The sequence below is a fragment of the Solea solea genome, chromosome 2, assembly GCF_958295425.1.
Source record: "Solea solea chromosome 2, fSolSol10.1, whole genome shotgun sequence".
NCBI lineage: Eukaryota > Metazoa > Chordata > Actinopteri > Pleuronectiformes > Soleidae > Solea > Solea solea.
In genome coordinates, this window is record NC_081135.1 from 35183736 (window position 1) to 35209699 (window position 25964).

The 25964-nt window shown below is 39.1% G+C and overlaps 2 protein-coding genes across 4 annotated transcripts in view; one reads left to right on the forward strand and one right to left on the reverse strand.

Annotated features, from left to right (window-relative positions):
* Nucleotides 1–977: 977 nt before the first annotated feature.
* On the forward strand, nucleotides 978–6982 carry LOC131455159 (acetylcholinesterase collagenic tail peptide-like). The gene is made up of 15 exons (XM_058622610.1): nucleotides 978–1032; nucleotides 2235–2321; nucleotides 2796–2911; nucleotides 2994–3035; nucleotides 3149–3175; nucleotides 3250–3321; nucleotides 3839–3904; nucleotides 4536–4562; nucleotides 4651–4695; nucleotides 4807–4842; nucleotides 4940–5020; nucleotides 5571–5667; nucleotides 5781–5890; nucleotides 6273–6392; nucleotides 6495–6982. The coding sequence occupies exons 2-15, from the start codon at nucleotides 2246–2248 to the stop codon at nucleotides 6510–6512; spliced, it is 933 nt and encodes a 310-aa protein (XP_058478593.1). The 5' UTR covers nucleotides 978–1032; nucleotides 2235–2245; the 3' UTR covers nucleotides 6513–6982.
* A 2918-nt stretch (nucleotides 6983–9900) lies between these two features.
* Nucleotides 9901–25964, reverse strand: part of LOC131447777 (ras-associated and pleckstrin homology domains-containing protein 1-like) — a 71276-nt gene continuing 55212 nt past the window's right edge. For all 3 annotated transcript variants that reach the window (XM_058619827.1, XM_058619835.1, XM_058619819.1), the window contains 5 exons: nucleotides 25756–25866; nucleotides 17397–17495; nucleotides 17184–17304; nucleotides 16338–16465; nucleotides 9901–14499 (listed from right to left, as the gene is read on the reverse strand). In XM_058619827.1, the coding sequence (XP_058475810.1) occupies nucleotides 12109–14499; nucleotides 16338–16465; nucleotides 17184–17304; nucleotides 17397–17495; nucleotides 25756–25866 (2850 nt within the window). In that variant the 3' untranslated portion in view covers nucleotides 9901–12108. The remainder of the gene's footprint in view (nucleotides 14500–16337; nucleotides 16466–17183; nucleotides 17305–17396; nucleotides 17496–25755; nucleotides 25867–25964) is intronic.

Consider the following 25964-nt stretch of genomic DNA (forward strand, 5'->3'; position numbering starts at 1 on the left):
AGCTTTTGTTTGACCTTTTTATTAATATTAATAATAGGAAAAAATGACACGTCATGTGACCCGCAACCCTTAAACCACTGCCAAATTTTAGTAATGAAGACAAACTGGATTTAGCTTCATAAAATATTTCTAAACATTTTAACCAACACTTATTTTGAGATGATGGAAAAATATCATAGTTATGCCATTGTGACACAGTTTATAGTGATATAACATTTAAGCGCCAGAACATCATTGTCTTCATAATTTTCCAGGTTCCAGAGACGCTGAGCAACATCTTCTGACTCGATTCATCGAGGAAAATGATGAAATAGTCGTTAGTTGCAGCCCTAATTCAGTTGCCGCTGTGTGAGGGTGTGGAAGCAGCTATTTCAGTTAAATAATGAATGCATTTTTTTATCCAAAGAAAAGTCGACACCTGTAAATCACCTGCCAAGTTTGAAGTCTGTCAAGAACAGTTGGACAGTTATGTGATTAAAAGTCAGTTTTTTTTACTGCTTTTTCATCTAAAAAATGTATTTATTATACATTTATTACACTGATTTTAAAAAGAAGTTGAACTTCATTTTAATCCAAATCTGGTGCTGACCTTTGACCTTACTCCTCGAGCCTCTGCGCCGTCTTCTCCATCCACAACCTGCATATTTAACATTGTTAAAATAAGCTGTTTTGCTGGGAGCAAACTGGCCAAAAGCCCTGAGTTGTAATTGGAAAAAAAATTGATGGTTGTATAATAGAATATGACGGACTGATTTCACTGTTTCATCCTCGCCGAGCCGCCGCCGCCGCCGCTGCTTCTTTGGCTCAGCGCGTCCGCGTGTAATTATCTGATTATTCCTGCCGAGCGCCTGCCAGAGGCTGCGTTGCATTTCCACGCTTTATTGAGATAAGGTGCAGCTCGGGCGTGCAAGCGTAGCAGATTGGTGTCCAGCCTCTGCTGGACGGCGACCAGGAAGAGGAGCAGACTGCAGGACGCAGAGAGAGCGTCCGTCCACACACAGCCGAGGAAGAGGAGAGCAGAGATCGACCGAGGTAAGAGGCACAGCGCACTACGGCTACGACGACGCACACAGATCATGAACAGCTGTGGGGGAGAATGTCTGTGTTTAATGTTGGTGTGGATGAATATCCAGGGGGAATTGAGTGGATTCATCTTTGCATGTCATAGGTGACACAGAAAATGAAACGTATTGATAGAAATACACACTTTAAAGATGTCACAACTTTGCAAGATGAATCCACACGACTTGCACTAATTTTAATGATTTTAAAATGATGTAAAAATTGCTCAAGGATGACACTTTCTTATTATTTTAATTAAAACATCGGTGCTTTGTGCATTTGTTTTTATAGAATTTCAAATGTGAGTTATTTGCAAAGATGGACGATACATCTTTACGCAGATTATTAGAGAATTATGACCTGTTTTCACCTGGAACTAAAATATCGTTCTATTTGTTAACATAAAATGTCCCATGTTGTGTCATGTCACCATTTTTAAATAATAGTTTATTTTTTTTCACATAACCCTTTAAAACCTAACCTGCGTGCTTATTTTAACCGTAAAAGGACCAGAGAATCTCCTGTAACTAAGTGCTTTTTCTTGTCCATTTTTCCAGAATAACTTCCAATATCTGGCAGTTATTAACAGTTTACTGCATGTTTAATAGTGTATTAACAATTCAACATGTGACATTTTAAATTTGAACGGTGTAAAACATATTTACAGTAACATGTGTCTGAGTCTTTGTCTCTCAATGTGCAAAACTCTTCCCCTTTTTACTGAATTGAAGGTAAAACACATGAGACTGAGGCCACGTGCACACTGACAGTTTTCAAAGAGTTAATGAGGTTGGCAGAGAATTCCACCTCAAATGATCTGCTCTCGTTTTACTTGAGCTAAAGAGTAAAAAACTAAAAAAAACGCTGATGGTGAAGAGTCAGGCGGACGAGGGAAATGCTGAGTTTCTTTTTTTTTTTTTTTTTTTTTTAAAGATGGCTCAGAAAACACAGTCTCACAGCTCTCATTAAAAGCCAGCTGGCTGCCTGTGCTCTGGAGGTGTGTCTGTGACATTGAAATTAAACGTAAATAATCACCACAACCGAGGGAAATGTGCTCCCTAAAAATACACTTCATTCTGAAGGGTTTTCTATTCTGGGATTTTTTTATTTTCCCCAACTGCAAATCATCCAATAAAATACAAATATTTTTTATAAACATTAGCTGTTTGCAGGTAGGGAGGAGATGCTGACTCAGCTGATTCTGGGATGGACTGCCTTGCTCAGTGGCCTGCGACCAGCTGCTCCCTCGGTCACAAGCAGTAAGTGTAAATATGTGTGAACGTCAACAACAAACTCCTTTAAATGGTCGCACACGCGGGAGTGAAGCCAATGTTCAAGTCTCTCACGCGTGTATTCTCTTGGACGGCCATCAGGGGGCGACTCCACTGCTAACAATCCGATTTGATTGATTTTCTGAACTTAAAGTAAACGTGTAATCATGTAAAAAATAATACGTATGAATGGCATAGTAATAGTCTGAAGGTTAATAATAAAATATTAAGAGTAGTAATATATCACACATGTCAAAATAACATTTTAACACTTTTTACCTTCAGTCTGAAACCAAATAATCATCGACCGCCAAATATCTCAAAAAGTGTTGTGTCATTTCTTCTATTTCCTTCCTTCTCTCTTGATTTATGACATCATTTAACGTGTTCCTGATGAGTTTAGGTTCTCAGGTCGTCTTTAATACAGATTCATGTTCTTAATTATAGATTTTCCATCTGTAGGTTTCACATCTGGCAGAAACCACAGCGAGCTCATGGCACGGAAGTGTAAGCTCTTCTTCCCTCCTCCTCTTCCTCCTCCTTTGTTTCCTCCCATCCAATGGAAGGCAGAGCTGATGGTGATGGACACACACACACACACACGTGTAAAATGTGTTAAATCCTCAACATTAAAACAAAATGTTGTCTTTAATTCTCCAGGTCGATATAACGCCACATATCACAGGACCCAGAGGGGAAAAGGTACGATACACTTTAGTTATGAAAAGTGTAACAATTTTTCAACAACAATCAAACAAAATGTAACCATTTCCACTTGAACTCTTCATGACAATCACACGTTTGTGTTTTTAAAGGGCTGTCGAGGACCGAGAGGACCCGAGGTACAAGGCTAACGTCACTGTTCATGAATAGTTCAGAATGAAACTATTCATGAACCGTTCATGTTTTCATTCAGGGAGAGCCTGGAAGAACGGGTGCAGAAGGAGAACCAGGACCAGTGGGAGTCATGGGTCAACCGGGACAAAAGGTCACACACACACACACACACACACACACGCACGCACGCTCTTAAACTCACAGATTAAGATAATTCCAGCAGTGATTTTACAATCTGATTTAAATAAGGTGGGGCCGAATGAAACCCTTTTGTGGGCCAACTTTGGGACGCGGGCCCCACTTTTGGCAGCCACAAGTCTGACGTGGAAGAATGAGTTGAAAAAAACAAACACAACACCCTGACAATTAGTCAATCAATCAATCAATATCAATGTTTTATTGTCTTTAAGATAGATTTGTCTTTGTCTGTGTCACCATACAATAATAATAACAACTGTAACACAGTTAAGGCACAAAAGCAGCAACACAACGTCATTCGTGAAGCTTTTTACCGGCTTTTTTCACAAATACGTCGGTGAAAAGTGGCAAAAATGAAGCCAAAGCATCTCTGAAGGTGCAACTGTGTGTTTTGGAAACGTACAAAGAGTAATTCTGTTAATGTTAAAGTGAAAAAAACAACAAACATGCTGGAGTTTGTGTCTCCACAGGGAGAGAAGGGCAACAGAGGCTGGCGGGGACTTTACGGAGACGCAGGAACTCCTGGGACCATAAAGGTGAATCATGCTTTTTATTTTCAATTTATTAGAGTTTTTGGATTTCCTGCATCTTTTTTTGCCACTTATTCATTTTGTCTTTAAATGTACTTCTTGTGTGAATGTGTTGCGTTCGCTCTTCTTTGTTTTTCCTCATTCAAACGTGTTTATTTTGTCACATTTGTGCTGTAAAGTTACAAATCTAATCAGCTGTTTTGCTCTTTGTTATTCACTCAGTGAAACACATGGTCACCTCCAAGTTGATTTAGGTGTTTGTTTGTTTTTTCCAATAATTAAAACATTAAAGCTTTCTGATAGTTCAGCTTCTTAAATGGGAATATTTTCTAGTTTCTTTGCTTCATATTAAGAAAGAAAATCATTAAAACATTTTCAGACATTTTCTGGACATTAAAAAGGTTTACTGATTCTGACAAAGAAGAACCAGGTACCTGAATGCACCACTGGTGGTGAACTATTATATTTGCCTCAGTATTTTTGTGTTTCCATGTAACAGACTTGACTGAAAACCAGCTCGTCTGTGGCTGCAGCTTTTTCATTATTTCATCCCTTTACATTCTTCCTGTAAGAGATGTGCAGTATATTAATATAGTAATATTTGCTGTATTTAAAGAAGAAACGTGTGTTTTCACAGGGCACTAAAGGCTTTAAAGGATTCAGGGTAAGTGACAATTATTATTATTATTATTCATCTATTTTTAATGTTTATAATTGTCGCTTATATGTGTTTCTTTATGTCCATGTTTTAGGGTGATAAAGGTCTGAAAGGAAGCCAGGGAGCTGCAGGAGTAAAGGTGACGATCACTCAAGTCACTGTTTGTTTTTTTTCCATCTCCTGTGGCTGCAAATGTGATAAAAATATGCAAATGAACTGCACAAAATAAAGCTATAACGTGTTTCTTCAGGGTCGGCGTGGCATCTCTGGGTTAGCAGGAGAAAAGGTAACTTAACCGCTTGATTTAAATAAACACTGGGTGAAAGGACGCCGGTCCGTGGAAGCGTGGTGATTCTGTTCTGTTCTGTTCTGTTCTGTTCCAGGGGGACCTGGGCCTGCGTGGTGATCCTGGCCACAGGGGGGCGCAAGGACCGAGAGGAGAACCTGGAGGCAGAGGAACCATGGTAGGGACTCACAACAGATGCACACGCTCAAGTGTGCTGCACATAAACAGTATATACATCAATCTCTAAATATCTAAATGATAATTTTTTGATTATAAGTGTAAATATGGGACTTTTAAGTTGAAATTTCTCTAAGATTGTACAGTAAAAATGTCTGATTTACAGTGTAGTAGTGGTCATAGATGTCCTGAGTACAACCTAGTCAGTCCTGGTCAGAACTTATTGAAATTTAAGTTTTTATTACATCTCAAAATTGACCATTTTTGGATTAAAATGTACACATATGGGACTTTTAATTTGAAATTACTATAAAACTCTAAATCAATATTTGATTTGCAGTATGCTAGTAGTCTTAGATGTCCTGAATACCACCTAGTCAGTCCTGGTCAGAACTGATGGATATTGTTGTTTTTATTCCATCTCAAATTTGATAATTTCTTCGATTAAAAAGTGTGAATATGGGACTTTTAATTTGAAATTTCTCTAAAATTCTACAGTAAAGTGAGTAATGAGGGTTTATTAGAAAATGTATAACCCTGTCTGTCTGTAGGGTTTGAAGGGATTTCATGGGCCTCTGGGGAACCCGGGTCATTCTGGTCCAGCAGGAGAACCTGGTCTCACTGGAGACCCTGGATCACCTGGACAAGGTTTGAAACTGCAGCGAGAAAAACAGTTGATTCCAGATGTTTGCATGATGCTGCAGTTTCCTTGTGTTCCTTGTTGTGATCGTTGTCGTCTTCACTGACCGGTTGTGTCGTAGTTCACATTGTTCCAGGTCTGCAGGGAGACACAGGAAACCGGGGCCCGTCAGCCACATGTGACTGTGCACACGTTCAAACACCAGAGCGACTGATGGACAAGGTTCCGACAGTCAGTGTCACACACACACACACACACACACACACACACACACCTTATACCACACTGTACACTAGGGTTCTCAAAGTAAGGGGCCGGTACGGGTGGGTGCTTTTTAGATTGGATTTGAGAATTTCAAAATAAAGGTGTTTTTTTTGAGAGTCAACACTATTTAGTTGACTGTAATTATTTATTTATTTTTTACCCACCTACAGTAAATTCTATTTTGCTGGCATATAATCCTGTTTTAATCCCAGTATTTTGTCAGTGTATTATCTTGATTTTGTAGATTTTATTTTGAAAATAATATTATAAAACACTAGAAAATACCATCTCATCTACACCACATGGACCTTTTCAGAAACTATTAGCTAAAGTTGAAGTTTCTCTGCAGATTTTTATCGCCGACGGGGAGAAGCAGATGAGGAAGCTGCGTGGGGAGAACGTGATGGTTCTGCGGACAGACCGCCGGGCTCTCTACATCTACTCTCAGTCCCAGTGGATCAACGTTCTGGTAACTAACAGAAACATCGGTGATCTGTTTATTAGGTACAACCTTTAAGCCTATAAAAGGTCACAAACTGTTTAACACTTCTGTGTTTCTGTGTGAAACCAGGAGGAGCCCAGACACTGACCTGCAGCACTGAAGTTCCTCCGAGCAAGGCACGTCCTCTCATGTGACACACTTTTACTGCTTGGATTGAGGTTATACAAAGGAGAAGAGGCTGCACCTTGCAATTATTTTCCTGGTGATGTAGTTGTTTGGTTTATTAAATGTCAGAAACTCTTGGTCAGTGTTTCTCAAACATGGAAATGAACGTTTTTTTGTTATATGGAGCAAAGAAACCAGAGAATATTCACATTTAAGTGGCTGAAAAAAACGTTTAGATTGAAAAATCAACTATCAAAATCTTCTATTTAACTTTGGATATGATTTATCCATGAATGTGTGCATAATTATAATTATTTATATTATTAAATTCCAACTACTTATGTAAATCTTGTTTTATGAATGTACATAAAAGCAGGTTATTAGTTTGAAGTATGTGCTGTTGTTGCAGAATCGGGTTGTTGTATGTAGTGGAAAATAAACACTCTACTGTTTTTATGTGTCGAGAGTGCTGAATGATCGTCTTAAAATCATATAATGGCAGATGTATTCAGTTAGAAACAAGAGGAAAACCCACCACTTTAGGAAATGCTGCCATCTGCTGGACGTACTTTCCCCCTTCATCCTTTAAAAGCTGCTGAAAGGATCCAGTTTTAGCCCACATCTTAATTAAGTCAGTGTTGAAATTGCCACATTTGTTTTCAATTAATCGTTATTTTCTTGTAGCGGTTGGACACACGAAAATCACGTCGCACCCTTTGTTTCCGATATTTTTTATACATTTGTTCCATTATAAATACTCTCCCTCTTCAACCACTGTGCTGCCAGCAGGTGGCGCTACGCCCCTGGACTTACTTTCCAGGTGCTGATGTTTTCTGGTCCGGGTCTCTTGTCTCACTCACCTATTGAAGTTTTGAGCCGATCGGTCAATGTACGGCGAAGGTACAGGCCACTCCATGCTCCGTGACGAATGGTCGATATTGGCACCAGCGACCCCTACGACCCTCATGTGGAGGACCAAAGCGGTACATGATGAATGAATGATTTGTAAACCTGGTTAATAACCAGTTTTCCCCCAGGAGCCAGAAATTAATGTGCGGACACTTCTTTGCTATTTGTCATTTTGTTGGTCCTGCCCAGAAGCTAGTGTTTGTCGGAAGTGGATAATGTCTATATTTGTTAACTATAATAATAATAATAATAATAATAATAGTAATATCTATAATACTAGATTTCCGCAATTCCGTGCCGAAATTTCGAGTGTGCCTGCAGTTCTTGCGGCATGTGTCTTCGCGTGCAGGACTTGTGCTGGTAAAGGATTGAGTGGTATTTTGGTGGAATCACCCTTTGAAAGAGAATAACTCATAAACCCCTCCCACTCCCTGACGCCCCCTCCCCCTTCCGAACACCTGCGTTATAAAATCTAAAAATGTGGATTGAACCTTTAAAAGCATTTAGACAGAGTGGTATTTTGGTGGATTCACCCTTTAAAAACACCAAGTTTTAGAGGAGATAACAAGACGGATCAGAGAGGACTCAGACGCAGAGGCCTTTTAATTGTCTTTATTGGCACTCGTAAACAATTCTCAAGGCAGGTCCTCTTTACTGAGGAAAAACAAAAGCGTGGCTATGAAAACCTATAACAAATTGCGAGCGCAACGCTCTACAAGAGAAACGTTGTGGAACTATAAACGCGGAACAAAAAAATCACTCCGAAGAGGAAACATACTCGGACTAAGGTTATCATGTAAAACTTAAACAGAAAACTCTCCAAACGGAGGAAAACACGGCTCTAAACACTTCAAAACAAAAGCTAACTCAAAAGCACAATCCTAATGATTGGCGATCCTTAACCAACTAAGAATGAGATAAAAAACAAAACGCAATCTAAATGATTGGATCTAACTAATAAAAGGTAAGTCACAAGCCTAGTGATTGGAGTTCCTAAAAGGCTGTGAAAATTAACAAACAAAAAATCTCTCCCAAGGAGGAAAACAAAAGCTATAAATCTTAACTAAGGTATCAGCTAACAGGCTATGATAAGAAAACTTACAAAATAAACCATCGCTCACCAAGAGGATCAAAAACTTGAGGATTCTGGGGCTGTGACGAGGCGCTATGGTGATCAGGCATGGACGAAAACACACTGGCACTGGAACAGGGGAACAGGGAGTTTTTATAGTCCACATGGCTTAATTGTCAGCAGGTGTGTGTAATCAGGGCCGGCAGAGGAGGGGGCGGGGCAAACTGCTGGAGTGACAGGAGAGAGGGAGAGAGAGAGATTCACAATCCCCTCTGTTTCCCATTCTCACAGAGAAAACAGCATGTTTTAAAGTTGTCATATCTCAAGAACGGTTGATGATAGAGATAAAATTTTTGGTTTGTGAGCGCCAGGAGGCTTTCAGCAGCTCCCATCTCAAAATTTGTGACAAACGGGCGTGAATTGACAGAGAAATCACAGTTTTAAAATCACCCTCATCTTGATTTTCCACAACTCCAAAGCAGACATTTTAACATGGGAGTGAATTGAGACTGTGACCAGAGTTCTCTGTGCTTTGAGGTGATTTTAAGAAAAACTACAAGTCATATGAACATGACAAACACACACAGGGTTAGACTACAACCATGGCAACATTTTGGTGTAAAAATTGTCTCTGTAGGTTGGAAATTGTGGGCAGGAGAAGAGTTTGTTTAGAAGTTTTTCTGATTATTTTGCTGGATCTTGCTAGAGTGTGTCACTCTAGCTCACACCTAACGACCACACACACACCCATTATAAAATCAGAAAGCTTTGAAAAAAAGTACAAAACTTAAACTGCGATAGTTCAAAAACCGTAACATGTATCAAAATGTCGACTTAGGTCAGAAAAGTCCCAAGTCTTGTGACCCGTTTAAACTTCCAACCACGTTTCTACGTTAAAGTATGACGACACTGTGATGCTCCAAAGCGGGCTTGGTTTTTTTCGGTCTCCCATCCACTTCAATGTTAATTTTTGTTCAGTTTTTTGTAAATATTATCCCGATGGTTATATGAAAATCTTAGAAAAGTCATAGCACACCATTCCCGGTCAAGGCGCACATTTTGATATAACTTGTGTTGGGGGTTTCTCAAAGATGCAGGAGGAGTAGCGTGCCGAAATAACGGGAGGGCGCGAGAATAAAAAGCAGAATAAACGCGCACGATTACAAGAGATGCCTTGCAGCGCAAGGCATTCTAGTGAGAACCCTAGGGTTCTCACTAGAATGCCTTGCAGCTGCAGGCACTAATAATAGTTTGGCAAAGTCCCTGCAGGATATAATGTCATCACACAAATTCAGGCGGTTTTTCCCTCGGGCTCCTTGGATCCCTTAAGCAGTCCGTTGGACTCACACCTTTAAAAACTTGACATGCAAAGTGATGGACCAGCCGTGATAAGATGACAAACAATCGACTGATTTATTTACTTGCAAAGAGATGATCACCTTCTTTCAGACAGTTCACTGTAGCTGCTTGGTCTACAAGCCAACAAACACCAAACGGCAAAGCTGAGAACAAAACGATGAATGAAATAAGTCCGTTTAAACGTGAACATGTGGAAACTGACTCATGTGCTTAGGCTGAACTCAGATAATTCTTTTTTTTTTAAGAGGGAAGGGAAGACATGGAAATAACCATAGTTCCCTCTGGTATAAAAAATCTTTAACACACTAAAACTGATTTGGATTTTAAACCCACTGTATGTAATCTGAGCTCAACCTTACGTGTAAAATGAATGTGGATTTAAGCACGAGGTCTTAAATCCCATAGAAGAACAACCAATCAGCTACGGAGCTCAAAATGTTAAGGAAAATATATTTGAATCAAATTAGCTGAAAACGACAGTTCAGGTTTCTTTGAAGTGAGATTGAATGAGACGTTGATACATAATCATGAACCAGATTTTAGCCACTTAAAAAAAGGCTCACCTAATAAAATATACCCTTAAGTCTAAAACAGAGGCCCCCCAATTTAATTTCATGTGGCCTGCCACTTAATATCAAGTTATAAGGAGTTGTTTCTGTATCTTTTTTTGAATTAATAGACTAATTTGGCATCATAAATATGTTTATATTGTGAACTATATCATAACAAACACTTTTATTTTGAAATTCTGTGAAATATCATTATCTTTTTCTCACAAAGTTTGAGTTTTTGTCCCCCTTCACCAAACTAGACACTTACTAGCCCCTAGGTCATTTGTGGTTGAGACCCTTGGTCTACAATTATCTTAGGATGATGTTTAGTGCAGCGCTTTTCTAACAGCACCAAAGTCCACTTTTGTATGACGATGTTTACAAACGTCATTTTCCAGTCAGAAAAGGCAGTTTAGCAGTTTAGCAAAAGGCTACAAACAGCCATAGATTGTATTAGGTAATCCTTCTATTAAAGGAATAATTCACAGATTTGCATTTAGCTTTGTATTACTAGAATTTTGTTAAATCCCCACCGGTGACATTTGGTCCTGTTAGCGTAACGGTTAGCAAAGATGGCGGACACTGTTTACATTCTGCAGTTTCAGCTTGAAGCGGCAACGCTAATCCTGCACTTTTCAGACCCAGTCGTAGGGGGGCGGGACCTCATTCACAGAAAGTAAACAGTGTCCACCATCTTTGCTAACAGTTACGCTAACAGGACCAAGTGTCACTGGTGAGCACGTAACAAAGAAAAAAATGAAGATATTTTTCGACTCAGGGGAAACTGAGGTTGGGAAGCACGATTTTTCAAAAATACTAGCCCTATTCTAGTAATACAAATCTAAATGCAAATCGGTGAAGTATTCCTTTAAGTGGCTAAAACCTATTTTCCCTTCTGTCCTGGCTGGAAGTGTCAGCACTTAGTGTCAAGAACGTGTCAACATCTCTTACAACCAGACTTGAAACAAAAAACGGAACTATCCCATAAATAAAAATGGAGTGCAACTAGCTGTACGCTAGTGTGGTTCTCTTCTTAAAAACTTAAAATAACTATAATAATAACAATATCTTTCCAGTATTAAATAATCTTATATAAAAACACACACACAAACAAAGGTTGAAATGAATGGCAATGCTCCCTCTATAAGTGCCCCGCTCCCCCGCCCCCCTACCCAACATTTCTATACACATCACCTCACTTTCACGTTCCTTCCCCGTTAATCCCTTCATCTGTGACGTTGCCTCCGTTGCCACGGCTCCATGCAGTACCAGTTATTCCGCAGCACATTGTCTCTGTTGCCGTTCAAGTCTCGTCTTTTCGTATATTTTTTTCAATGCAAAGCGGAGACGTCGTGAAAAAAGCTTGATAGGTGATTTTTTTTCTGGCTTGCTTGTATACAGATATACATGTATATATACTGCATATATACATATATATATATTCTTTAACTCATGTCATTGGGTTAAACATGTACGGGTAATGATATTCATAATGAGGATAATAATAGGAACAGTTTGTTATCTGCGGTTACGAGTAGGAAACATCGCTTGCTACTTGCTCAGAGAAATCCAATGGTGGACGGTTAAGGATGAGGAGAGACGAACAAGTCAAGACAGACATTGAATATCAAGACCTAAATAGTCATAGTTCATTTGTTGTAGGCTCCACCCCAGTGTCCCCCGCTCTCTACCAGTCACTGGTCAGTTTAGTACTTTGGTCCCTTTTCGGAGGAGCGGGAGGCGGACCTCGCCGCAGCGTTGCATAGCCTGAGATGTTGGCGTGTTTGGCGGACTGGGAGTGCGAGTGGTGGCGAGACAACGTGTGGGACTGTCCTCGGACACCGTGCTGCTGCTGCATGAGCTCGGGGGGCGGCGGCGGGAGGAGCGCCATGTCGTCCATGGTGCCCATGGGCTCCATCTTTGAGGAAGGTATGAGTTGGGTAGAGGTGAGCGAGCCATGGCGAGACATCGACTTCCTCTTGAGCGTGCGGTTCAGGTCCTCCAGGAAGTGGGGCTTTAGTGTCAGGGAGCTGGGCCCTGCTGATTTTGGGGAGGTGGGTGGAACAGGAGAGGGGGAGGAGGAGTAAGAGGACAGAGACGGCGGCGGCGTCTGGGACAGAGGCGGTGGAGAGAGGGGAAGTGAAATTGTGTTGTCGTACTGGGATGTGTTGCTCGTCCGCCGGCTTAGTGACGGAGGAGGGACCGCCCCTTTTTTCAGCGAGCCTTGTTTCCACGACGACGATGATAAAATGGACGTCGCCGACTGTTGCTGCTGCTGCATTTGAGGCTGCGGATTCACCACGGCTACTTTAGGGGGATGATGAAACTCTGACGGGTGAGGGGGAGGCGGGAAGAGCTCAAAGTCACTGGGGGGAGGTGGGAAGTAGTCGGGAGACGAGTCAACGTGGAGAGGCTGGGAGGGCGGAGGTGGGGGAGGCGGTGTGGTGAAATCTGTAGGCTGATGGTGCTGGCCTGTTTGCAGCCCCTGGAGCACCAATGGGAGGTTTGCCAAGTTCAGCTTCCCTGGTTTAGGGAGCGGAGCGGGAAGTGTAGAGGAATCTTTTGAAGGAGAACCGGTTGCTGACGAGGAGCTGGACGAGGTTCCCGTCTGAGGAGCTTGGCCAAATTTGTTGACCAGACTCTCCACCTTCTTTGGCCTCTCCTCTTGCGTGTCGCCTGAATTGGCACGCATGGAAGAGGCTCTCTGTGGCGTTGGTGGAGGCCCTCGCTTGTTGGATCCTGTGGAGGAGGTGGAGGGTGACTTCTTTATAGGGGAGCCTGTCTTGGAGGAAGATGCAGATGGAGGAGGGGGGAAGTCTCCTACAGAGCTGTCAAAAGGAGGTGGGGGAAACTCTGGGGACTGTGGACCCATCACTCCTCCTGGCTGCCACTTTGGTTTGGCCTTGACTGCTGGAGGAGACTGAGGAGCGGAGAACTTGTATCCGTCAATGGAGTTGGGGGAAGGAAGAGAGGAGGTGGATGCATTACCTGGGAACTGATTGACGATCTGTTTGACCAAAGAAGAGGTAGCAGCTGCAATGGAGACAGAAGAAGAAGACGCAGAAGGGGAGAGGGTAAGGTTTTTGGAGGAGAGGCTGTGCTGCTTTGGAAGAGTAGGAGGTGGCTGGTTGGGCGAATGTCCTGTTGAGAAACTTTGCTGCTTTTTAAATGGTCCATGGCTGCTGTTGGGTGGACATGGTGACACAGGTGAGAGGGCAAGAGGAAGAGAAGAAGGGCCAGAAGGTTTGGGAGCAGTTTGCGGTGGAAAAAATCCAACAGTGAATGTTTTGGGAGGTGCAGGAGGGGGCGCACTGGGCGACAGAGGCCTGTGCACTTGCAGGGATGTGGGAGGAGAAAGTTCTCCTGGAGGAGGGGGAGGAGGAGGAGGAGAATTCTCATCAGGTACTGACAGGGCAAAGTCGTACACCATGTTTGGGAATTTCTGTGACAGGAACTGTTGGAGGCCAGAGTTGGAAAGTTGAGTACAGGCATTGAGGATGGTCTCTGGAGGAGGAGGAGGTGGCAACCCGTTGGTCTCCAGGCTTTCAGGAGGAGGTGGTGGAAGGAAGTTGGGATCGTGATCCTCTTCCTCCAGCGGGGGTGGGGGTGGCAGAACAGAGGAAGGGCTCGGTGGACCAAATTTCAATGCAGCCATGGCTGAGCCTGGAGCCGGTTCGGTGGGTGGAGGAGGAGGTGGAGGGGATGGTGGTAACTGAGGGAAGGTGGTATGAACAGTTGGAAGAGTATTATAATTTGTTTTGGCGGACTGGGCGGATAGCGTTAGTCCTGGCAGTGGTGTCCTGGCCTGGTTCTGGTTCTGCAGGCGAGCCAGTGTGCTGTACTTGACATATGAGGAGGAAGTTGGTGCCGTCTGATGGGCCACACTTGCAATGGGTGGAGGAGGGGGAGGTATAGGGGGCGACGGCGGTGATGGTGAGGAATCCTCAGATGGGACAAGCCCCTCAGTGTAGCTGGACCTGGAGGGCGGAGTCTGAGACTGAGAGAGCGGAAGAGGCTGCTGGGAGAGGCTGGGGATCTGGATAGGAATGGGCCTACTGATAGAGTCCATCCTCATCATCTGGAGACAGAGAAATGGAGAGGAAGAGGAAGCAGAGAAGAGAAGATGTAGAAGGTGATGGAGAGACATAATTGAAAGATGAAGTTAGAACAAATATTAAGGAACACAAGTTCACAAGTTTCTGAAAACCAAACAAAACCAAAACAAGATACAAGTTGGAATTCTCTGTTCCTTTTGGATGCAGTTCTTGGTAGTGCAATGTTTGGCTTTTGCTTTATGGCAGACAAATCCCTTATTGAATCCATCATTTTCCATCAACTATAGTGGAAAGTACCCGTTCTTTGAAGAAATATCAAATGTTTAAGCTGCTGTAGAAGTGCAAAAAAAGGATTTATTGTTATTGTCTGTAAGGATTTGGATTCACTGAGTGGATTCAGAGCTGGATTCAATAAAATGGCCGTTGAAAACCAACTGCTAAACAAGATGCAAGAACTCGAAACAACAAACCAGAGCAGTCGAGGAACACTTTAGAACCATTAGAACTTCAAACACCACACCACAATGAATTAGGTCAACTGCACTCAGAACACGCGCTGGTGACATTCTCACGTCCTACCATTAACAGCTCGCTTAGTGGAGCTCTGTCCTTTTCTCAATGGCATCCACAAAGAAACTGAAGAAGAAACTGAGGATCAGCTGTCAGACCATCAATCTGATCATATATGTCTTTACATTTCAACACATAAAACATAACGATTAAAAAACACTGTCATAAGCATAAGCTTAAACTCAGGATCTTCATGATGTTCTGGTGTTCCTCTAAAGAAAATTCATTATACTTCCAGTTGAATTCAGTGTTAGCAGTCACATGCACTGTAACAAAGCAGCCGAGGTGCAAACCCTAAATTATCAGATCCAAAAGGTCCCAAAAAAACAAATGCTTTTCCAAACAGAAGCTTCTAATCTTCCTAAACTGCTTTGTGATCTTCAGCTGTAGACTAAACTGAGTCAGTATTTTCTTGGTTAGGACATTCCATCACACCACGAGGTTAGAACAAATCAACAGTTGAGCTGCAGCCATTTAAAAAACAACAACAAAGAATTCAGGATAAAACGGACCACATGTTTGTCTGTGAAGGTTCTCAGTCATCCAGGTCATGGTAGGTCTTTAAGTTCTAAACATGAAGGCAACCAGTTGCCTTCGTTTTTAGCACTCACATGTTTGTATGTATGTTTTATACACTGTATGTATAACACTCGACATAAATGCAGTATATGCTAAATGAAACTATTTTTGCTACGGAGGATCAACCACAAGTCAAAATTCATTCTGATTATAGAAAACACGACAGTCTGTAAATAACTTGCTATTACTGTTGATTAGTGTTGTAACTAAGACGCTGAACATTATTTGGAATGAATGTATTTTCGTGTGAAATTAGATGTAAAAGAATTGAACAAATAACCTAATAAATCACTCGTGTAAGGTCCCGTGTGTAAGAGTTAGTGACATCTAATGGTGAGTCTGAGGCGTGCTACAAACACTCTTTCTTTTCCCCCAAGCATGTCAGGGGAACTACGGTAGAACTTCACTTTTTTATTTTTCATCTAAACTGCTGTAGTAAGATTCAAACAAACTGGATTTTAACAGCTGGTGAGAGTTTTAAAAGGCTGCAGCCAAAACTGTTAACATGCCTATTACACCACTTCCTGTCTAACCTCCACTCCCTCCTCCTCCTCCTGCACAAAGAGGAACTGGCATACGTCCCTTCACCTTTGATCGCTGGCAGGAAAGCAGAGGAGAATCATGGGAAAAGTTGTCCACACAAGTAAAGACTGGGACAGTTGGGATAGAGTGAGTGAGTATGTGTGTGTGTTTTTTTTTTTTTTTTCCACACCTCTCCTTGCGTTCCTCTCCTCCAGGCGTCAGAGAAGATGGAGCTGACGACACTCTGGGAGCGGGTGTGGCCTGTGGAAGTCATCTCTGAAACGCCACTGTCTGATTGGCTGGAGTTGGACTGGGACTCTGAGGGACGGACAAGCAGAAGCAAGTTTTGTTTCGGGTTTTGCTACTAATAATAATAATACTATTTAGAGTATTTGATTGACGTCAAATTAACTAATTCTCCCAAATTCAAGGACAGAATGTGCTGACACAGTTTAAGATGGGAGGATAACTTGTAAAAGTCGCTTCGCCCAAAATGTCTATGTAGGGCGATATTCAAAAACTCAAAGGCAATCAAATCTGGCAAGCTAGAAGGAAGAACCCAGACAATGGAAATAGAAGGGCACTAAGCTTAAACTAGATTTCAAGCAAAATTCACCATCACAAATTGGTGTGTGTGGAAACAGATTCTAATTTAAACACTGATTCCAGTCTGGCAGCTAAAAGTGATAATTGGGTCTTAATTACTTTAAACAATTGAATCAATCATCACCATGATATGGTAATATTGAGGTAATATTGAGGTCATACCATCTTATTTCTAATTTCCAGGTTTACTTGGTTATAAGGTGTTTTCTATGTAAAAACTATGAATCAGGATTGAAAAATAGTCATTTACCTGTTTGTTTACCTTTAACACACTATTACAATATTATTACTAAGCTATAACTAGATAATAACTTGTCCACCTTAATATTACATCCCTTAAACCATGTTATTACTGAACTGGAATGCAAAGTGTTAACATAATTGTTCTAAGCAAGACCCCAGGCCTCCCAGGTCTGTAGTCTCAACAGACCTGGGAGGCTGGAGGAGCTGGATCCTGATTTGATGGAAGAAGACGAGAGTGAAGACCAATCGTAAGCCGCCTCTGTTCTCCTCATTGCTTCCTGGTAATTGATGTACAGCTGCTTCCCATACTGACACATGGACAGACAGACAAGACACGGTAAGTTCACTGAAATCCTGCAGACTTTTACATGAAGACCCCTCCCTCTTATCCATGTGTTACCTTGGCAATGCGGATGCTGTTGATCCATTGTTGGAGGTTTCTGACATCGTCACAGCAGAGATACTTGATGTACTGAGACTTCTTCTGGATCTGTGGGTGCTACACACACGAAAAATGTCAGACTTCATCCAGATCAGAGCTGCACGCTGTCAGGATGACGTGAAGTGATACAACATGATGTACAATCATCTGCTTAATATGAATGAAAATGCTTATAAGATGAGTAAATTACGCAATTCTCCATGGATTCTCCGTTTTTTGAGAGGGTTGATTTATGTTTATGTTTGTTGTTGAACCTCTAGGAGGTTCATACTAGTCTCTCTTTCTCTCTCTCTCTGCTTTAAAACTTGGTGTATTAAAGGTTGATTCCACCAAAATACCACTTTGTCTGAATACTTTACCACCAAATTGTGTATATAGTCCAAAATATGACAAAAAAGTCACAGGTTAGTATGTCGTCCAAAATATGAACAAAAGTCATAGTTTAGTATGTCGTCCAAAATTTTACAAAATTTTCATAGTTTAGTATGTCGTCCAAATTTTGACCACAATGTCACAGGTTAGTATGTCGTCCAAAATACGACAAAAAAGTCATAGTATAGTATGTCGTCCAAAATAAGTAAAAAAAGTCATAGTATAGTATGTCGTCCAAAATCACTCAAAAAAGTCATAGGTTAGTATGTCGTCCAAAATGAGTAAAAAGTCATAGGTCAGTATGTCGTCCAAAATACGACAAAAAAGTCATAGTATAGTATGTCGTCCAAAATCACCCAAAAAAGTCATAGGTTAGTATGTCGTCCAAAATACGACAAAAAAAGTCATAGGTTAGTATGTCGTCCAAAATATGACAAAAAAGTCATAGTATAGTATGTCGTCCAAAATGAGTCAAAAAAGTCATAGCATAGTATGTCGTCCATAATAAGTCAAAAAAGTCATAGTATAGTATGTTGTCCAAAATCAATCAAAAAAGTCATAGTATTGTATGTTATCCAAAATAACTCAAAAAAGTCATAGCATAGTTTTTCGTCCAAAATTTGACAAAAAAGTCATAGGTAAGTACGTCGTCCAAAATACGACAAAAAAGTCATAGGTTAGTATGTCGTCCAAAATGAGCCAAAAAAGTCATAGTATAGTAAGTCGTCCAAAATGAGTCAAAAAAGTCATACTAAAGTATGTCGTCCAAAATCACTCAAAAAAGTCACAGGTTAGTATGTCGTCCAAAATGAGCCAAAAAAGTCATAGTATAGTACGTCGTCCAAAATGAGCCAAAAAAGTCATAGGTTAGTATGTCGTCCAAAATACGACAAAAAAAGTCATAGGTTAGTATGTCGTCCAAAATATGACAAAAAAGTCATAGTATAGTATGTCGTCCAAAATGAGTCAAAAAAGTCATAGTATAGTATGTTGTCCAAAATCAATCAAAAAAGTCATAGTATTGTATGTTATCCAAAATAACTCAAAAAAGTCATAGCATAGTTTTTCGTCAAAAATTTGACAAAAAAGTCATAGGTAAGTACGTCGTCCAAAATACGACAAAAAAGTCATAGGTTAGTATGTCGTCCAAAATGAGCCAAAAAAGTCATAGTATAGTAAGTCGTCCAAAATGAGTCAAAAAAGTCATACTAAAGTATGTCGTCCAAAATCACTCAAAAAAGTCACAGGTTAGTATGTCGTCCAAAATGAGCCAAAAAAGTCATAGTAAAGTATCTCGTCCAAAATCACTCAAAAAAGTCAAAGTATAGCATGTCGTCCAAAATGAGCCAAAAAGTCATAGGTTAGTATGTCGTCCAAAATTAGCCAAAAAAGTCATAGTAAAGTATCTCGTCCAAAATCACTCAAAAAAGTCATAGTGTAGCATGTCGTCCAAGATGAGCCAAAAATGTCATAGGTTAGCATGTCGTCCAAAATGAGTCAAAAAAAGTCATAGTATAGTATGTCGTCCAAAATGTGACAAAAAAGTCATAGTATAGTATGTCGCCAAAAGTACGACAAAAAAGTCATAGGTTAGTATCTCGTCCAAAATACGACAAAAAATTCATAGGTTAGTACGTCGTCCAAAATACGACAAAAAAGTCATAGGTTAATATGTTGTCCAAAATACGACAAAAAAGTCATAGGTTAGTACGTCGTCCAAAATACGACAAAAAAGTCATAGGTTAGTATGTCGTCCAAAATCACTCAAAAAAGTCGTAGTATAGTATGTCGTCCAAAATGAGTCCAAAAAGGCATAGGTTAGTATGTCGTCCAAAATTAGTCAAAAAAGTCATAGTATAGTATGTCGTCCAAAATCACTCAAAAAAGTCATAGTATAGTATGTCGTCCAAAATGAGTCAAAAAAGTAATTGGTTAGTATGTTGTCCAAAATGAGTCAAAAAAGTCATAGTATAGTATGTCGTCCAAAATCACTCAAAAAAGTCATAGTATAGTATGTCGCCAAAAGTACGACAAAAAAGTCATAGGTTAGTATCTCGTCCAAAATACGACAAAAAATTCATAGGTTAGTACGTCGTCCAAAATACAACAAAAAAGTCATAGGTTAGTATGTCGTCCAAAATACGACAAAAAAGTCATAGGTTAGTATGTCGTCCAAAATGAGTCAAAAAAGTCAAAGTATAGTATGTCGTCCACAATGAGTCCAAAAAGGCATAGGTTAGTATGTCGTACAAAATCACTCAAAAAAGTCATAGTATAGTATGTCGTCCAAAATGAGTCAAAAAGGTCATAGTATAGTATGTCGTCCAAAATCACTCAAAAAAGTCATAGTATAGTATATCGTCCAAAATGAGCCAAAAAAGTCATAGGTAAGTATTTTGTCCAAAATGAGTCAAAAAAGTCATAGTATAGTATGTCGTCCAAAATCACTCAAAAAAGTCATAGTATAGTATGTCGTCCAAAATGAGACAAAAAAGTCATAGAATAGTATGTCGTCCAAAATCACTCAAAAAAGTCATAGGTTAGTATGTCGTCCAAAATTAGTCAAAAAAGTCATAGTATAGTATGTCGTCCAAAATGAATCAAAAAAGTCATAGTATAGTATGTCGTCCAAAATCAATCGAAAAAGTCATAGTATAGTATGTCGTCCAAAATGTGACAAAAAAGTCATAGTATAGTATGTCGTCCAAAATGAGTCAAAAAAGTCATAGTATAGTATGTCGTCCAAAATCACTCAAAAAAGTCATAGTATAGTATGTCGTCCAAAATGAGACAAAAAAGTCATAGAATAGTATGTCGTCCAAAATCACTCAAAAAAGTCATAGGTTAGTATGTCGTCCAAAATTAGTCAAAAAAGTCATAGTATAGTATGTCGTCCAAAATGAATCAAAAAAGTCATAGTATAGTATGTCGTCCAAAATCAATCGAAAAAGTCATAGTATAGTATGTCGTCCAAAATGTGACAAAAAAGTCATAGTATAGTATGTCGTCCAAAATGAGTCAAAAAACTCATAGTATAGTATGTCGTCCAAAATGAGTCAAAAAACTCATAGTATAGTATGTCGTCCAAAGTGAGTCAAAAAAGTCATAGTTTAGTATGTTGTCCAAAATGTGTCAAAAAAGTCATAGTATAGTATGTCGTCCAAAATGAGCCAAAAAAGTCATAGTATAGTATTTTGTCCAAAATGAGTCAAAAAAGTCGTAGTATAGTATGTCGTCCAAAATCACTCAAAAAAGTCATAGTATAGTATGTCGTCCAAAATGTGACAAAAAAGTCATAGTATAGTATGTCGCCAAAAGTACGACAAAAAAGTCATAGGTTAGTATCTCGTCCAAAATACGACAAAAAATTCATAGGTTAGTACGTCGTCCAAAATACGACAAAAAAGTCATAGGTAAGTACGTCGTCCAAAATACGACAAAAAAGTCATAGGTTAGTTCGTCGTCCAAAATATGACAAAAAAGTCATAGGTTAGTATGTCGTCCAAAATACGACAAAAAAGTCATAGGTCAGTACGTCGTCCAAAATACAACAAAAAAGTCATAGGTTAGTATGTCGTCCAAAATCACTCAAAAAAGTCATAGTATAGTATGTCGTCCAAAATGAGTACAAAAAGGCATAGGTTAGTATGTCGTCCAAAATTAGTCAAAAAAGTCATAGGTTAGTTCGTCGTCCAAAATATGACAAAAAAGTCATAGGTTAGTATGTCGTCCAAAATACGACAAAAAAGTCATAGGTTAGTACGTCGTCCAAAATACGACAAAAAAGTCATAGGTTAGTATGTCGTCCAAAATCACTCAAAAAAGTCATAGTATAGTATGTCGTCCAAAATGAGTCCAAAAAGGCATAGGTTAGTATGTCGTCCAAAATTAGTCAAAAAAGTCATAGTATAGTATGTCGTCCAAAATCACTCAAAAAAGTCATAGTATAGTATGTCCTCCAAAATGAGTCAAAAAAGTCATTGGTTAGTATGTTGTCCAAAATATGACAAAAAAGTCATAGTATAGTATGTCGTACAAAATCACTCAAAAAAGTCATAGTATAGTATGTCGTCCAAAATGAGTCAAAAAAGTCATAGTATAGTATGTCGTCCAAAATCACTCAAAAAAGTCATAGTATAGTATGTCGTCCAAAATGAGACAAAAAAGTCATAGAATAGTATGTCGTCCAAAATCACTCAAAAAAGTCATAGGTTAGTATGTCGTCCAAAATTAGTCAAAAAAGTCATAGTATAGTATGTCGTCCAAAATGAATCAAAAAAGTCATAGTATAGTATGTCGTCCAAAATGTGACAAAAAAGTCATAGTATAGTATGTCGTCCAAAATGTGACAAAAAAGTCATAGTATAGTATGTCGTCCAAAATACGACAAAAAAGTCATAGGTTAGTACGTCGTCCAAAATACGACAAAAAAGTCATAGGTTAGTATGTCGTCCAAAATCACTCAAAAAAGTCATAGTATAGTATGTCGTCCAAAATGAGTCCAAAAAGGCATAGGTTAGTATGTCGTCCAAAATTAGTCAAAAAAGTCATAGGTTAGTTCGTCGTCCAAAATATGACAAAAAAGTCATAGGTTAGTATGTCGTCCAAAATACGACAAAAAAGTCATAGGTTAGTACGTCGTCCAAAATACGACAAAAAAGTCATAGGTTAGTATGTCGTCCAAAATCACTCAAAAAAGTCATAGTATAGTATGTCGTCCAAAATGAGTCCAAAAAGGCATAGGTTAGTATGTCGTCCAAAATCACTCAAAAAAGTCAAAGTATAGTATGTCGTCCAAAATATGACAAAAAGTCATAGAACAGTATGTCGTCCAAAATGAGCCAAAAAAGTCATAGTATAGTATGTCATCCAAAATGAGACAAAAAAGTCATAGTTTAATATGTCGTCCAAAATCACTCAAAAAAGTCATAGTATAGCATGTCGTCCAAAATGAGCCAAAAAACTCATAGTATAGTATGTCGTCCAAAATGAGTCAAAAAACTCATAGTATAGTATGTCGTCCAAAGTGAGTCAAAAAAGTCATAGTTTAGTATGTTGTCCAAAATGTGTCAAAAAAGTCATAGTATAGTATGTCGTCCAAAATGAGCCAAAAAAGTCATAGTATAGTATTTTGTCCAAAATGAGTCAAAAAAGTCATAGTATAGTATGTCGTCCAAAATCACTCAAAAAAGTCATAATATAGTATGTCGTCCAAAATGTGACAAAAAAGTCATAGTATAGTATGTCGCCAAAAGTACGACAAAAAAGTCATAGGTTAGTATCTCGTCCAAAATACGACAAAAAATTCATAGGTTAGTACGTCGTCCAAAATACGACAAAAAAGTTATAGGTAAGTACGTCGTCCAAAATACGACAAAAAAGTCATAGGTTAGTTCGTCGTCAAAAATATGACAAAAAAGTCATAGGTTAGTATGTCGTCCAAAATACGACAAAAAAGTCATAGGTTAGTACGTCGTCCAAAATACGACAAAAAAGTCATAGGTTAGTATGTCGTCCAAAATCACTCAAAAAAGTCATAGTATAGTATGTCGTCCAAAATGAGTCCAAAAAGGCATAGGTTAGTATGTCGTCCAAAATTAGTCAAAAAAGTCATAGTATAGTATGTCGTCCAAAATCACTCAAAAAAGTCATAGTATAGTATGTCCTCCAAAATGAGTCAAAAAAGTCATTGGTTAGTATGTTGTCCAAAATATGACAAAAAAGTCATAGTATAGTATGTCGTACAAAATCACTCAAAAAAGTCATAGTATAGTATGTCGTCCAAAATGAGTCAAAAAGGTCATAGTATAGTATGTCGTCCAAAATCACTCAAAAAAGTCATAGTATAGTATGTCGTCCAAAATGAGCGAAAAAAGTCATAGTATAGTATGTTGTCCAAAATGAGTCAAAAAAGTCAAAGTATAGTATGTCGTCCAAAATCACTCAAAAAAGTCAAAGTGTAGTATGTCGTCCAAAATATGACAAAAAGTCATAGAACAGTATGTCGTCCAAAATGAGCCAAAAAACTCATAGTATAGTATGTCATCCAAAATGAGACAAAAAAGTCATAGTTTAGTATGTCGTCCAAAATCACTCAAAAAAGTCATAGTATAGCATGTCGTCCAAAATGAGCCAAAAAAGTCATAGCATAGTTTTTCGTCCAAAATTTGACAAAAAAGTCATAGGTAAGTACGTCGTCCAAAATACGACAAAAAAGTCATAGGTTAGTATGTCGTCCAAAATGAGCCAAAAAAGTCATAGTATAGTAAGTCGTCCAAAATCACTCAAAAAAGTCACAGGTTAGTATGTCGTCCAAAATTAGCCAAAAAAGTCATAGTAAAGTATCTCGTCCAAAATCACTCAAAAAAGTCATAGTGTAGCATGTCGTCCAAAATGAGCCAACAATGTCATAGGTTAGCATGTCGTCCAAAATGAGTCAAAAAAAGTCATAGTATAGTATGTCGTCCAAAATGTGACAAAAAAGTCATAGTATAGTATGTCGCCAAAAGTACGACAAAAAAGTCATAGGTTAGTATCTCGTCCAAAATACGACAAAAAATTCATAGGTTAGTACGTCGTCCAAAATACGACAAAAAAGTCATAGGTTAGTATGTCGTCCAAAATACGACAAAAAAGTCATAGGTTAGTACGTCGTCCAAAATACGACAAAAAAGTCATAGGTTAGTATGTCGTCCAAAATCACTCAAAAAAGTCATAGTATAGTATGTCGTCCAAAATGAGTCCAAAAAGGCATAGGTTAGTATGTCGTCCAAAATTAGTCAAAAAAGTCATAGTATAGTATGTTGTCCAAAATTAATCAAAAAAGTCATAGTATAGTATGTTATCCAAAATAACTCAAAAAAGTCATAGCATAGTTTGTCGTCCAAAATATGACAAAAAAGTCATAGGTTAGTATGTCGTCCAAAATTTGACAAAAAAGTCATAGGTAAGTACGTCGTCCAAAATACGACAAAAAAGTCATAGGTTAGTATGTCGTCCAAAATACGACAAAAAAGTCATAGGTTAGTATGTCGTCCAAAATCACTCAAAAAAGTCATAGTATAGTATGTCGTCCAAAATGAGTCCAAAAAGGCATAGGTTAGTATGTCGTCCAAAATTAGTCAAAAAAGTCATAGTATAGTATGTCGTCCAAAATCACTCAAAAAAGTCATAGTATAGTATGTCGTCCAAAATGAGCCAAAAAAGTCATAGGTTAGTATTTTGTCCAAAATGAGTCAAAAAAGTCATAGTATAGTATGTCGTCCAAAATCACTCAAAAAAGTCATAGTATAGTATGTCGTCCAAAATATGACAAAAAGTCATAGAATAGTATGTCGTCCAAAATGAGCCAAAAAACTCATAGTATAGTATGTCATCCAAAATTAGACAAAAAAGTCATAGTTTAGTATGTCGTCCAAAATGAGCCAAAAAAGTCATAGTATAGTCATCATCATCATCATCATCCTCCGCTTATCCGGGGCCGGGTCGCGGGGGCAGCAGTTTCAAAGTCAAAAAAGTCATAGTAAAGTATGTCGTCCAAAATCACTCAAAAAAGTCACAGGTTAGTATGACGTCCAAAATGAGCCAAAAAAGTCATAGTATAGTATGTCGTCCAAAATCACTCAAAAAAGTCATTGTATAGCATGTCGTCCAAAATGAGCCAAAAAAGTCATAGTATAGTATGTCGTCCAAAATCACTCATAAAAGTCATAGTATAATATGTCTCCCAAAATTTGTAGCAAAAAATGAAAATATTTGCGTTATTATTTCTTATATAATTATCTAAAATCAAACCAATGACATTAATATATGAAAGAAAATGATTTTTATCCGCATTCATTGTGAAAAAGACGTGCGATTGTCGGTGGAATCAACAAATCAGACCACTAGGTGGCACTGTAAGACAACATTACCACACAAACACACACAGCCTGTGTGAACATACCTTCAGCACCATGCAGTAATCTGTCGGAGCCTTGTACTTGCTCTTGTAATCCTGACCCAGGTAAACATTGACGTGATCCAGCTGGAGGAAACACACCAGGTCTCTGGACGCCTGGAACACACACACACACACACACACACACGCAGCACACTGTCAGAATCAGCTTTATTTACATGAAAAAACAATAAAATCCTTACTGTTGGAGCAAA

Excerpts from the sequence above, each read along its gene's own strand:
- LOC131455159 (XM_058622610.1), top strand. The coding sequence starts at position 2,246 with ATGCTGACTCAGCTGATTCTGGGATGGACTGCCTTGCTCAGTGGCCTG. Across the intron at positions 3,905-4,535 it reads GAACTCCTGGGACCATAAAG|GGCACTAAAGGCTTTAAAGG; the intron begins GTGAATCATGCT and ends GTGTTTTCACAG. Across the intron at positions 5,891-6,272 it reads TGATGGACAAGGTTCCGACA|ATTTTTATCGCCGACGGGGA; the intron begins GTCAGTGTCACA and ends GTTTCTCTGCAG.